General features: G+C 45.1%; 1 protein-coding gene across 2 annotated transcripts; it reads right to left on the bottom strand.

Annotated features, from left to right (window-relative positions):
- Window positions 1-4579: 4579 nt before the first annotated feature.
- Window positions 4580-14270, bottom strand: stmn1a (stathmin 1a). Of its 2 annotated transcripts, none has more exons than XM_017688714.2 (5): window positions 14102-14270; window positions 12287-12336; window positions 9268-9440; window positions 6618-6809; window positions 4580-5308 (listed from the first exon to the last, which is right to left on the bottom strand). In XM_017688714.2, exons 1-5 carry the CDS (start codon window positions 14176-14178, stop codon window positions 5240-5242), a joined length of 561 nt encoding a protein of 186 aa, XP_017544203.1. In that variant the 5' UTR covers window positions 14179-14270; the 3' UTR covers window positions 4580-5239. The 2 variants fall into 2 exon arrangements, with proteins under 2 accessions (XP_017544203.1, XP_017544204.1); XM_017688715.2 differs by lacking the exon at window positions 14102-14270 and adding an exon at window positions 13855-14005.
- Between the last annotated feature and the right edge of the window lie 557 nt (window positions 14271-14827).

Below are 14827 nucleotides of genomic sequence, written 5' to 3'. Positions count from 1 at the left end.
GCTACTGAGAGCTGATTGGTTAGCGTTACTGCTACTGAGAGCTGATTGGTTAGCGTTACTGCTACTGAGAGCTGATTGGTTAGAGTTACTGCTACTGAGAGCTGATTGGTTAGTGTTACTGCTACTGAGAGCTGATTGGTTAGCATTACTGCTACTGAGAGCTGATTGGTTAGCGTTACTGCTACTGAGAGCTGATTGGTTAGAGTTACTGCTACTGAGAGCTGATTGGTTAGCGTTACTGCTACTGAGAGCTGATTGGTTAGCGTTACTGCTACTGAGAGCTGATTGGTTAGCGTTACTGCTACTGAGAGCTGATTGGTTGGAGTTACTGCTACTGAGAGCTGATTGGTCTTCATTACTGCTACTGAGAGCTGATTGGTTGGCGTTACTGCTACTGAGAGCTGATTGGTTAGCGTTACTGCTACTGAGAGCTGATTGGTTAGCGTTACTGCTACTGAGAGCTGATTGGTTAGTGTTACTGCTACTGATACTGTTTATTTGTGTAAAATTAAATTAAATTAAATTAAAAACCAGTGGAAAATCACACAGATGTGAATCAGCTGGTTCTGTTCAGCAGTTATGATTGGATATAGTGAATATTAGGGGCGGGTTTTCAAGCAAACATAGTGATAGACTCAGTTTTATCACTGTATGATTAAATATATATATATCTAAATGTAGAGTTACAGTCTGTGCAGCTCTGCATGTGAGGACGTTATTCTCCTGCTCCAATTTACCAGTTCGTGATCAGGAGTATTGCTGTAGAGATGATTTAGTAACTTGTCTAATGCTGCCCCCAAGTGGCCACATTGTGCTGCTGGAGAAAACTTCTACATGTTGAGATACACCGGTCCAGCGTAACATCATGACCACCTCCTCGTTTCTACACTCACTGTCCACTTTATCAGCTCCACTGACCGTATAGCTGCACTCTGTAGTTCTACAGTTACAGACTGTAGTCCATCTGTTTCTCTGATACTCTGTTACCCTGTTCTTCAAATCAAATCAAATCAAATCAAATTTATTTGTAGCGCTTTTTACAACGGATGTTGTCACAAAGCAGCTTTACAGAATTTCAGAAAAGACAAAGTTTCCACAGGACTGAAAGAATGTACAGAAACCCCCCGGTGGGCAAGCCAGGGGCAACAGTGGCAAGGAAAAACTCCCTCAGAACTGAGGAAGAAACCTTGGGAGGAACCAGGCTCACCAGGGGGGACCCGTCCTCCTCTGGTCAAAATACCTACAAGTGATTATACTACTAATATTATCAGCAGTAATATTGATATTTATTCTTCAGTGGTCAGGACCCCCATGGACCCTCACAGAGCAGGTACTATTTGGGTGGTGGGTCATTCTCAGCACTGCAGTAACGCTGACGTGGTGGTGTGTTAGTGTGTGTTGTGCTGGTCTGAGTGGATCAGACACAGCAGCGCTGCTGGAGTTTTTAAACACTGTGTCCACTCACTGTCCACTCTATTAGACACTCCTACCTTGTCGGTCCACCTTGTAGGTGTAAAGTCAGAGACGACAGCTCATCTGCTGCTGCACAGTTTGTGTTGGTCATCCTCTAGTCCTTCATCAGTGGTCACAGGACGCTGCCCACAGGACGCTGCCCACAGGACGCTGCCCACAGGACGCTGCCCACAGGACGCCGCTGGCTGGATATTTTTGGTTGGTGGACTATTCTCAGTCCAGCAGCGACACTGAGGTGTTTAAAAACTCCAGCAGCGCTCGATTGTGAAACGCTTCACTTCTCAACACTTTACTGACCAGCTGCAATGTCAGATTTGGAAATGTTGGCCAATATTTATCAAACTTGACGGAGTAAGAAACTAATCTACATAAAACCTGAAGAAACTTCATCATAGATCAGTTCTCTTAGGCCCAGTCCCAGTTCACCCCTCGCCCTTTTGGCATGTTCCCGTCTAGGGGGTGGGGGGCCCCCGATTCTTGTTGAGATAGAGGGGTGGGGTGAAGTGTTGGGGCTACATGATCCTCCAAACAGATGTTTTTTAGAGACTCCAAACAGAGAGATGAGAGAAAAACAGCAACTGGCGAGACGGAGAACAAGAGACCAGAGACACCCACACATGTGGGAATTTTTAAAAAAGTTAAAAAGTTACAAACATCATTTTATCTTAGTTTAATGTGGTCTGTCAGCAGTTCTGACGCCTGGGGTACCAGAATGTCAATACTGCTCTATTTATGGTGGAACGAGAAAATTCGAACAAGAATCTGGAGAATCTCTGACTTCAGCTTCACATCACTGAAGAATTAGGGGGGTGATAATAAATAATTGCCCCCCTCTTTGAAGGCGTATGATCCCTAAATGTAACTAAAGCCCAGCAGTGAGGAGCTGAACTTTCCCCTCCTCTGCTGTCCCTGCAGACGGGCAGGGTCGCCTACAGAGCGGCGCTAGTAGCTGTTAATGAAGTGATGCTCTTTTATTAGAGGGTCTCATTTCAGAGGAAGATCTCAACCACTGCCCTGTAGCTCAGGAACAAGGGGCAGCACTCCAAAACAGGGGGTCGGGGTAATAAGGAGAATTGGGACTGGGACTTACTTTGAAATGCTTAATAAATGAACCTTCTTCTCAAACTACTGAAAACCAAAATCAATTTAATGTAAATAAACCCCTCAGTCACCTCCAGCCTGTAACCACTAGAGGGAGACAAACATCATTACATCATCAGGTTCCTCAAAAATCCAGTTTGGCTGTAAGGGAAGCTTTAACGAATCAGAACGAGGAACGTATCCAGAACCAGTTAGAAGTTTAAACACACTTAACAGAAGCTCTATTAAAAGATTTTCCTTGTTTTTACTTTTTCCACTATGAAACATTTATGGAACCTTCCAGCCACCATCTACCTTCTACAGGATGGTTCTTCAAGGGCTCCTTAGAAAAAGCAATGGTTCTCTTTAGAAGCATGAGCTCTATAAAGAACCATTTCAAGCATAAATGGTTCTTTAGATTGATGGAGAATGTGTTGTATATGGCTCTATATGAAATCTTTCTGAAAACGGTTCCATATCAAACAAATAGGGTTCTGCTATTGTCACCCTGTATAGAACCTAATACAACACATTCCCCATCAATCTGGGGAAGAAAAAAAACACTTCACCATGCAAAGAACCATTTAAGCATGAAATTGTTCTATGTAATAGTCATGGTTCAACATAGAACCTCCGCCTTTACTAAAGAACCCTTGAAGAACCATCTTTTTATCCTGATCTTTATGCACACTTGGTGTTCTTTCATGCAGCACTGAGAGGAGACACCAGAGACGACTCTGGTGCTGCTCAAAACCTTGTTAGGTGTCTTATTTGATCTAAAATAATTTATTTGGGAAGGCTTTCCACAAGGGTTAGGAGTGTTTATGGGAATTTTTGACCGTTCTTCCAGAAGCACATTTGTGAGGTCAGACACTGATGTTGGACGAGAAGGCCTGGCTCACAGTCTCCGCTCTAATTCATCCCAAAGGTGTTCTATGGGGTTGAGGTCAGGACTCTGTGCAGGCCAGTCAAGTTCTTCCAAACCAAACTGGCTCATCCACGTCTTTATGGACCTGCTTTGTGCACTGGTGGGCAGTCATGTTGGAACAGGACGGGGCCGTCCCCAAACTGTTCCCACAAAGTTGGGAGCATGAAATTGTCCAAAATCTCTTGGTGCTGAAGCTTTAAGAGTTCCTTTCACTGGAACTAAGGGGCCGAGCCCAACTCCTGAAAAACAACCCCACACCATGATCCCCCCTCACCCAAACTTTACACTCGGCACAATGCAGTCAGACAAGTACTGTCTCCTGGCAACCACCAAACCCAGACTCGTCCATCGGATTCCCAGATGGAGAAGCGCGATTGGTCACTCCAGAGAACTCGTCTACACTGCTCTAGAGTCCAGTGGCGGCGCTTTACTCCACTGCATTCCACACTTTGCATTGCGCTTGGTGATGTAAGGCTTGGATGCAGCTGCTCGGCCATGGAAACCCATTCCATGAAGCTCTCTACGCTGTTCTTGAGCTGATCTGAAGGCCACATGAAGTTTGGAGGTCTGTAGTTGACTCTGCAGAAAGTCGGTGACCTCTGTGCACTATGCCCCTCAGCATCTGCTGACCGCTCTGTCATTTTACGTGGCCGACCACTTCGTGGCTGAGCTGCTGTCGTTCCCAATCGCTTCCACTTTATAATCCCACTGACAGTGGACTGTGGAATATTTAGTAGTGAGGAAATTTCACGACTGGACTTGCTGCACAGGTGGCGTCTGATCACGGTACCATGCTGGAATTCACTGAGCTCCTGAGAGCGACCCATTCTTTCACTAAAATTACATGAACTTTATTCTCATTTAAACTTTCAGTTCACCGTGATTTTCAAAATGATTAATTTCACCTGTAATCAGATGAAACTTCTTGAAATCACCCCGTCTAGATATTTACACTTGACCATGTTAAATGTTTGAGATCCATTCACCCAAAAAGTGTTTTCCACTGAGCCCTCTCTACGCCTTGAAGGAAAACCGACTGGATTCTGGAGATCTTCTAAATGGAATGAAATGCTGTAGAAATAAAAATCCAGCAGACGATTTGAAGCAATTTCGTTTATTTTTTAGTACAAGAGTTAACAAGTCAACCGTCAAAGTGTATTGCTCTTTTTGCGTTCCACGCGTAGAACCGAGCCCTCCACCAGGATGGCTCCCCCCACCACCACCACCACTGAACAGTCGTGTGCTTGAGAAACTGACCCACACTGACCTCCAGCTTCACGAAACCAAAACGGCAGCAAGAGCAAGAAAGGAAAAGAACGAGGAAGGAAAGTCGCAACGAAGCAGCGAGACTAGCAGTTTCTGGACTAGAGCAAACCTACGCAGAACAGCAGAGTCGGAGAACCCTCAGAAGCCCCTGGAGAAACGGGCACTGAGCTACTGTCAAGTGCTAAAAAACAGTCGCACGAGCGACGTTAGAGGCGTCAAAGGACCGATGCAGAGAGACAGGCTTCCTTAAACGGTACGAGCTCTGCTAACGAAACAGCGGCAGTAACGAAGACAAACAAACGGCGCTCAGACTCGAGAACCGAGAGGAAGGACAGAGCAGAAAGTCTGAGCCATCACGGTACCTACTTCTTCAGGAGAGGACAGAAATAAAAGTGGGCAGTGAACGGAAATACTGGCCGTCAAAGAAATGAAAAATAAATCTTTGGATGTTTTTAAAAAACAAAAAGACCCAAATTCCCCCGATTGTACAGTTCAGTTCTCGCCGTCTCCGACTGCCTCTTTGGTCTCCTTGTTCTTTCGAACCTCTTCCAGCTTCTTATCCTAAAACAAAAGGCACAGCGACAAAAACACACATTAGTGATCAGTGATCAATCAAGTGACCAGACTTTGGTTTCAATTCAATAAAGACGCATGAAGCGATCCTGCCGAGTCACTACTGAAGACGGTTCTTTAGTGTTCTATATAGAACCATAAATGCTGAAAGAACCCTTCACATGATTAGTGTTCTTGCATCATGAGAGGTTTCCTCAAACTGAACATCATTCTGTGGATGGTTCTACAGAGAACCATCAAAAAGGGTTCTATTTAGCATCCAAAAAAAGGGCTCCTTTATTGTTACGATGTCCAGCTTGTGTACAGTCAAGGAACTCTTTTGGTGCTATACAGAACCTATAAAACAATATACAATGTTCTGCAAATAACCATATTATCATGCGAAGTATTCTCTGTTCACCGTTCTATATAGAACCAATTTATTTACTACAGAACCCCTGAAGAACAACCTTTTTAAAATCTGTACAAGCTTGACGCCAACAGAAAAACCCCTTTTGGTGCGAAATGGAACCCTTTTCAAAGAGGTTCTACATAGAACCATCTACAACACGTTCTCAAAAACATCAGTCTGAAGGATCCTTTAAATCATGCAGAGTTCATGGTTCTATACAGAACCATTTTCTTTAGTAAAGAACCATCTGTGTCCAAGCTCGACACCGATACAGGAACCTTTCAAAACAGTTCTATACAGAACCATTTACAGCACACTCCATCCCCTTAATGGTGCAAAGGATTGTGTGTTACTGGTTCTACATAGAACACTAACACTAAATAAACCCTAATAAGAAGGAATAAGATCGGTTCCAGATTCACGCTGAAGGCGTCTAAACATCACGTGGGTTTATTATTGATTCCACCAGCAGCTGCTGAGTTAACATAATGAAGTATTGATCACATGAAGCAGGTATTGGATGATCCTACAGATAATCCTGGACAGGAGAGAGCAGGACGTGGATAAATGAACACGAGTGATGAATCATCGTATTAATACTGTACAGTTCTGTTTAAAAATCAACACCTACTGCCCAGATAAACGGCTTCTATACTCCAGTCACTTCCCCCACGTGAAAACTTTACATCCAAAAACTAAATAAACATTAAACTAGATCAGCGGTGAATCATCAAAACGGTACACCACATTTTCTTCTCTTGAAATTGAGTTATAACGACAGCCCTGACAATCGATCGGAAAATAAAGCGCTGAAAAGGGCCTGCGGGGCCTAGGGTCAGGGCCAGGGCCAGGCCAAGTCCCGGGCCTGCGGGGCCTAGGGCCAGTCCCGAGCCTGCGGTCACATACCTTCTCCTTAAACTTCTCGTTCATGGCTGCCATTATCGCCGTGCGGTTCTCCTTATTGGCCTCCATTTTCTGGTTCAGCTTCTCCTCCGCCATCTTGCTGAAGTTATTGTTCTCCTCCGCGGCTTTCTGCTGCACCACCTTCTCATGCTCACGTTTCTCAGCCAAGTGCTTCAGAACCTCGGCTTCGTGCGACTGATGAGAGACAGAACATCCAGGCTGAACCGAGCGTCACACACAGGCTGCTTAAAGTACTCTTAACAAGGGTAAAGGAAGTGGTTCTATATGGAACCATGAACAACCAGAACCTTTTGCACACTTCAAGGGTTCTCTGCATCCTGAAAGGTTCTTCAGATTGACAGAAAATGTGATATAGTTTGTTCTATAGAGAACCTCTTCAAAGAGGGTGCAATACAGCAGCAAAAAAGGGTTCTGCTACTCTACCGTATACAAGCTTGACATGGCAACAACAGAACCCTGTTCGGTACTATACTGAACCATCTATAGCACATTCTCCATCTCCTCCTTCTGAAGATCAGACACCAATGCAAAACGTTCACAGTTCTATAGAGGAACCATTTTCTTTATTAAAAGAACCCCCAGAGGAACCATCGTTAAGTGTGCAGTACGCCGAACATGAAACATGCAGTTGGTCAGCGTCTACAAGCCCTGACGAGATCGCTGCTGTCGGAAGAAAACCTTGTATCTCCATTTCTGAAGTTTCAGTGTTTGACATGGTTTGAAACGGCTGGTCATCGTGTATAACTAACGATGAACGGACCAGAAGAAATGACCCAAAAATCACTTGGAAAGACGTCTGGTTCCGTTGACTTCCATTAAAAGTAAAAGTAGGTTTCTTCCTTCTGCTGTAAAGTGACAGTTTTGGAGATACGAGGTTTTCTTCCAACCACAGCGACACACGATGTGATCAGAAAAGCATATTTATTACAAACCGTCAGCCCTACAGCGTTATATAACGACAGAAGACGCATTGCTCGTTAGCTGCAGTCGCCCCACAGCGCAAGCTCAGACCTACAGAACGCCAAACACCGACACCTGATGACCGACGCTTCAAAGAAAAATGCAAATCTGGCTTTTCGCATAAACACACGACTCTCAAGCTCCGCCCATAAAGTTCTCCCTCATAGCTACTGTTGTGAGGCTGGACAAGCTTCAATGGGTGGATGAGACGTTTCTCATTAGGCTGAACTGGATCTTCAAAGCTCCAGCCTCCCAACAGCAGCTACAGCAGACCACACCTGTGGGCAGAGCCTGGATACAGGGGACCAACGTCAGTCACCTGTGAATCACCTTCCTGTGCCCAATTAAACTGGTTGCTTCACCTCTTACACAAGGTCAGCTTATCCGTTTCTTCAGCCAACCACTAGAGGGCGATACGCTTCGTCACTCACGATAATGAAAATTAACCCATTAAAATCTATATTCAATAATTTGCACTAACGAAGGATGGGTTCTATATTAAAGAAAGATGTTCTACGGTTCTCCATATGATCACTCAGAGAACCGTTTACATCGTTAGGGCTCTTAGCATGGCGACTGTTCTTGAGATTGATGAAGAACGCGTTTTATATGGTTCTACAAAGTATAGTTATCAAAAGGTTCTATATAGCATCAAAAAGGGTTCTTCTGTTACAGGCTTGACTTGGGTCACAGTAGAAGAAACCTTTTTGGTGCTGTATAAAATAAAGGTTCTATATAGAACCACCAACAGCACATTCTCCAACAGTCTATGGCTATGATCATGAAAAAGGGTTCTTTAGTAAATGGTTCTATGCAGAACCATGAAGAACCATCAAGAGTGTGTTGAACTAAACGCAGTGAAACAGGTGAAGGTGCTCAGCGTCAAGTACTGAGGATAAACGATGCATTCAGAAAAGCGCATTATGATATCGGTACTTATTTGGGCCTACAGACCACGCAAGAACTCCCTGGAAGAAGATCTGGTGGTCAATAAGAACCTTCTACACAGGTTCTTCAGTGTACATCGTCATTAATGTGCCGTCATGATCGTCACAAAACATGCTTTTCTGAGCAAACGCTTGAGTCGACAGTGGGGACAGTCTATGACCCGAGTACGCAGAACCCAATTCATTCGGCCTGCTGTGGTCAGTTCTGCTGGACTGACGGCCGTCCACCACCCTGCTCCTTAACCCCTTATTCTCTTGGGTACATTTCAGCTTTTCCATCTGACTTTACAAATTATTCAGTAATTGCCTGAAATAAATGCAACTTTTTGGGCGATTTTCTCTAAAAGGTCCCTCGAATGACCAAAGTATGTTATGATCATAAACAATGATACACCGGTCAGGCCTAACATTCTGACCACCTCCTCGTTTCTGCGCTCACTGTCCACCTTATCAGCTCCACTGACCCTATAGCTGCACTCTGTAGTTCTACAGTTACAGACTGTAGTCCATCTGTTTCTCTGATACTCTGTTACCCTGTTCTTCAGTGGTCAGGACCCCCACGGACCCTCAGAGTACGGGTGGATCAGACACAGCAGTGCTGCTGGACTCTTCACTTTCAGTCCCACACAAACACCAACACCCCGCCCCGTGTTCACCAACGTGAGCATCTCCCCGAAACCCCGACCAGCAGCTCCACACCGAGCTCAGACCCCAGCGAGACGCACCTTGCGCCGCTCCTCGGCCGCCTCCAGCTTCCTCTGGATCTCCTCCAACGACAAATCCTTCTTCTTCGGCGGAGAGAGCAGGAACTCTCCTTTAGCATCTGGGGCGGGATTACCCAGAATGACCTCAAAGGCCTGGCCAGACGCACGCTTGTCCAGCTCCTTCACCTTGATATCTACAGGGTGCAGAAGAGGGATAAAGGCTTAAAGCACACAGTCCGCCGCTCCTGTTTGACGCGTTATGGCGTTTCTGCTCCGGCTGCACCTAAACGTTCTCTCAGGGATCAAAGCGCTTCAATCCGTCCGTCTCCAGACACGTCTACCCATGCCAGAGCGAAGGGATGGACGGCTCACATCGGCAGGTAAACAAGTAATTAGATATTTACAGCTGGTGTCCTGTCTGCACCGCTTTCACTTAGCGTAGATCCCCCCCTACGTCTCCGTATGACCGCTCGGAGAACCGATAGGATTAAAGGGTTCTTGCATGGTGATGCATGTTACAATACTGATATCTTCAGACAACTGACCAGATCTGACCAGGAAAAAAGCAGTGGTGTTCGATCTATATTCAATAACGAAGGATGGGTTCTATATTAAAGAAAGATGTTCCACAGTTCTCCATATGAGCACTCAGAACCGTTCACATCATTAAAGTGTTCTTAGCATGGCGACATGGCTCCTGAGATTGATAGAACCACATAAAAAGACGTTCTCCATGAAGAACCGCTACTAAAGAGTTTTATATAGCATTAAAAAGGGTTCTTCTGTTACAGGCTTGACATCACAGTAGAAGAACCCTTTTCTGGTGCTGTATAAAACAAAGGCTCTATATAGAACAGCACACCAATTCAAAGAACTTTCACCATGCAGAGAACCCTCTGATCATGAAAAAGGGCTCAGTGACCGTTCAAGGTTCTATAGAACCATTTTCTTTACTAAAGAACCCTTGAAGAATACTTTGATTAAGGCGATGATAAAGCAACAGAAATAAAAGGGTAAAAACATCTGAACAAATAAATATTTGTGCTATTTATTAAAATTGCTTAGTGACAAATTAACGTGTTCCAGATTTCTCTGGTTCTAATGCAGGTGGATCTGGCGCCGTTTAGACATCACTGCTTACGTTCCGATATTCATATCTAAAAATGGGCATTAAAACATTCCATATTTAAAAAGACTGCCTCTTCAGTAAAGGCTATGGTTCTATTTAGAACCAGGAGTTCTGTATAGAACCATGTCATGATTAAGTGGTTCTCTGCACGGTGAAATGGTTCATTAGACTGACTGAGAACACGTTCTGATGCATTTTGTTCTGAATGGAACCTTTTTGGAATCGTTTATGTACAGCACCACAAGAGGTTCTGCTATTGTTATAACGTCGGCTTGTAACAACCAAAGAACCTTTTTAGTGCTATACTTGGTGCTTTTTGGTTCTATATAAACCATACAGCACCTTCTCCGTTAGTCTGAAGAACCATTTCACCATCGCCATTCGCCAAAAGCCATTTAACCATGAAAACATGTGGGATCGTTTCTGCTTAGAACCATGTCATGCTTAAGTGGTTCCCTGCATGGTGAAATGGTTCTTCGGATTGATGGGGAATGTTTTGTACATGGTTCTTTCATGCACCTTTTTTAAAAACATGGGTCTATATGGCATTAAAAAGGGTTCTTCTGCTGGTTCCATGTCAACCACGCAATGATACAAGAACCCTTTTAGGTGGCTTCTCAAAAAGGTTCTATATGGAACCTTTTACAGCATGTTCTCAGTCTGAAGAACCATTTCACCATACAGAGGCATTTAAGCACTTAAAAACATGCTCAAGGGTTCTTTACTGAAGGCAGTGGCTCTGTTTAGAACCATGAGTTCTGTATTGCCCCATATGAACTCAATTTCTTTTCGTAGCAGAACCGGCTTGTTCTCTTATAAACGAATAAACGCGTTCTGGACGGCGAAAACTTCAAGCCAACGTGAGCAGCGACGTCTTTCCAAGAACCTACAGCTTCGGTTTCAGAGTGAAAACAAACGAAAACCATCAGAATCACAATTATGACTAATTCCTATCATCATAGGGCCACTATCCTGTTTACTGCCCTGTTAAACGTTCTGCATGTCCTGCATGTTAGTTCCCCTCATACTAGCGGGCAGTCGTGGGCTGGAGGTCAGGGAAGCAGCCCTGTGGCCAGAAGGTCGCCGGTTTGATCCCCAGGGCCGACAGTCCATGACTGAGGTGTCCTTGAGCAAGACACCTAACCCCCAACTGCTCCCCGGGTGCCGTGGATAGGGCTGCCCACCGCTCTGGGCAGGTGTGCTCACTGCCCCCTAGTGTGTGTTCACTAGTGTGCATGTGGCGTTTCACTGTTTGTGGGATTAAAAGTATCAGGTATCCACGTCCGCTCTCATGTAAATCAAATCTGAGTATTTCTACCCTTGTACTTTAACCCCTTATTCTCCAGGGTAGAGTTTGGTTTGTCCATCTGAACCTTCGTGACCAAATTCAGTAACTGCATGAAATTTACTGTAAAATTTCCCCTCAGAAGCTGGGCGTCGTGTGAGGCTGTAGCTCTTCTCTCCAGTCTAATAGACGGTGACGTCATTTTAAACCCTTATAATAAAAGAAGCTGAACTCCGTTTGTTTTTCTACTGAAAGTCGACCCGTTTTTCCCCAAATCTGGGCTCTAAACTATAAACAGACGGCGTCTCTTCAGTGATCTGCTCTGGAAACATCACTTTTAGAGAACAACACAAAGAGCGGCGCAGATTTTTGGCTCTCAGCAGTGAATCGTGAGCGTTTAGTGAAATGTGGAGATCGGAAAACACACGTTCTGCTCATTTGAGAGGATTTTACAAAAAGTAAATAAATAAAATTGACATTTACTTCATGCCGTTACTGATAATCAGCCTTATGAACTGGTCACCAAAACTCAGACAAACACCCCCTGGTCAATCAGAGGTTAATGGTGATGGTGTAAACCAAAGCAGAGGTGAAGTCTGGACACTTTGTTTAAATCGCTGTCTTACCGTCCGAGGCCATCGCAGCAGAAGAGGGCAGACAGTCTGGAAAATTGCGTCTGAAAAATAAGAAAATTCATCAAAATGAGCGAAAACATTCAAACGCAGCTCTGCTGTGACTGCACACGCGCAGCAGCGCCCTCTAGCGGCTGCTTTGGAGAGTTACAGACAGAGGGCAGGGAGACAGGTTTGCTATCTCCACGTGCACCACCTTCTCATACAAGACGCTCTTCAAAGGCAAGGACTCTTTAGAACCATGGGTTCTACACCGTCCCGGTATGGTTTTTCAGATTGATGGAGAACTTCTTACATGGTTCTGAACGATACCCTTTACAAAATGGTTCTATACAGCACTAAAAAGGGTTCTTCTCTGGTCACAAGCCTGACCCAACAATAGCAGAACCCTTTTTTATTACTTTTCCCAGAAACACCCAGAACATAGAACCCCACACAGCACATTCTCCATCACACTGAAGACTCATTTCTCCATGCAGAGCGCTACTGAAGCATTTAACGTGCTTTCTATGGTTCCACGTCGAACCTCTTCGGAAGTGGTACCACCTAGCACCAAAAAGGGTTCCACTAATGTGAACAAGCTTGGCATCACATTAATAAAAGCAGCTCTTTTGGGGGACCTTAATGCGTTCTCCATGGATCAGAGGAACCATTTCACCATTAGACCATGCAAATGGTTCTAGGACCCATGGTTCTAAAAGAGAACCGTTACCTTTATTGCAGAACATTTTAAAGTGCGTAGGATTCAATAACTGCACTGTACAGCATTCACACAGGAACGTTAGAGCACGTTGGGGGAGGAACCAAAAGTTTGGCGCGAGCCGAGAAAAGTGAGGCCACCCCCCCACATCCGTGGGGGCAAAAAGGCGCGCGCGGAAAGGCAGGTTGCCCGCCTGAAATGACGTTGCAAGCCCAGGCAAGCGTGCAATTAAAGCTGGGATGACTTATAATATGCCATAATAATATTATTAATAATAATAATAATAATAACCAACATTAATAACAATAAGCGTGGGGATTTAGCAGCACGGAGCACGCGGTGCAGCTGCAAGTGCACAAACAAAAGAACAAAGGCGGACAGGCGGTACCTCGCGCGCAGCTCCGCCTAGACATTGCTGTTGCACGGCATGCTTACTCCGAGTTTGCACCCCGCAGCTGAACCGGAGGGGCAGATTGGGGCAAATTAGCGCAGCTGTTTTGCAAATAAGTGGTGAAAAAATATGCACCACGATGCACGAGGCATCCTTAATGCACGCGGATAATTAAACGAATCGCCTGAATTTCACTTGTTGGAACTTTCCGTTCCACCTTAAATGGGCAGCAGATCTACCTGAGGCGCCAGAACGTAATAGAAAGCAACTGCTGCCTATTTAAGGTGGAACGGAAAGTTCCAGTAAGTGAACTTCAGGTGTTTCGAATGAAAAGCACTCATTAAAAACTTAAGCATCTTAATTAAACGTGTACTCGGTGGGAGGTAAACAACAACAACAACAACAACAACAACAACAACAACAACAACAACAACAACAAATGAGCACAAACAAATAAATAAATAAAAATACTGCAACAGGCGCCAAACCGAGGGGACACGACTGCGCTGCCCTCCAACACACCAGACAAAGCGGCGCGCGCACCAGACATGAAAGAAAAGCCACGGGCGCAGAGAGCCGCACGCGCCTCGTTCAAGTTCATTCAACGACTTGGCGAACAAAAGGCGCCTCTAACGCGGGAAAACGCGCTCTTTTGCATCTTAAAGCCACCAAATACCATCTTCTCTGTGAGCTCGAGGACAATAACAGTCACACCCACCTCAACAACAAACGGCTCCGCGCTCGCTCTCCGCTCTCGCGCCGATATCTCGCCCCATGCGTTCTCAATTGGCGCATAAGAAGACCAAACGGAGTGTCGTCACACGGCCTTCTCGGCCCCCATTGGCTGGGCTGGGCGCGTCGACGCCCGGGCGCTTGTGGGAGTTGTAGTTTTCAGGCGCGCCAAACAAAACCACGAGGCACGGCTTTGTTTTGCTTTGCGTCTTTGCTCGAAAGCTTCACGCTTAAAAATGATTGATGGCGTGTAGATAAATAAATACAAGTCCGCTCGTGCTGCAGAGACGCGTAGTGTATATGCAAATGAGGCCGTTTTGTATGTTTTATATGCCCGACTACATTTTCCCCTGATAATTTGGTTGCATCACTGGCTGCTCTTCACTCGCCGTTCAGTCTTATGGAGGCTAATTCAGGTTGACTGGCTTTGTTAAAGGGGAACTCCACCCGTTTCTTCAAAATTCCTGCCTAACTCTGAAAGCCTTCCTCAGACTGATGGAGCATGTGCACCAGAACCGGGTTTTCTGTTGTCGCATGCTTGACACCATCAACAACAGAAGAGCTAGAAGAACCTTTTTTGGGTGCTATACAGAACTTAAAAAAAAAAATTCTCTATATAGAACCTTCTGCGACACATTCTCCATCAATCCGAAGAACCATTCCACCGTGCGAAGAACCATCCAGGCATGCAGACGGTTCTTTGAGTGTTCAT

The sequence above is a fragment of the Pygocentrus nattereri genome, chromosome 1 (genome assembly GCF_015220715.1).
Source record: "Pygocentrus nattereri isolate fPygNat1 chromosome 1, fPygNat1.pri, whole genome shotgun sequence".
Lineage (NCBI taxonomy): Eukaryota > Metazoa > Chordata > Actinopteri > Characiformes > Serrasalmidae > Pygocentrus > Pygocentrus nattereri.
This window is presented reverse-complemented; position numbering and strand designations above follow the sequence as displayed.

Bases quoted from the DNA above. Each gene is read 5' to 3' on its own strand.
- stmn1a (XM_017688714.2), bottom strand. From the start codon at position 14,178: ATGCGCCAATTGAGAACGCATGGGGCGAGATATCGGCGCGAGAGCGGA. The intron at 6,810-9,267 runs GTGCGTCTCGCT...GTCTCTCATCAG, and splicing joins CGGCCGAGGAGCGGCGCAAG to TCGCACGAAGCCGAGGTTCT. The intron at 5,309-6,617 runs GTATGTGACCGC...CTTTTGTTTTAG, and splicing joins ACGAGAAGTTTAAGGAGAAG to GATAAGAAGCTGGAAGAGGT.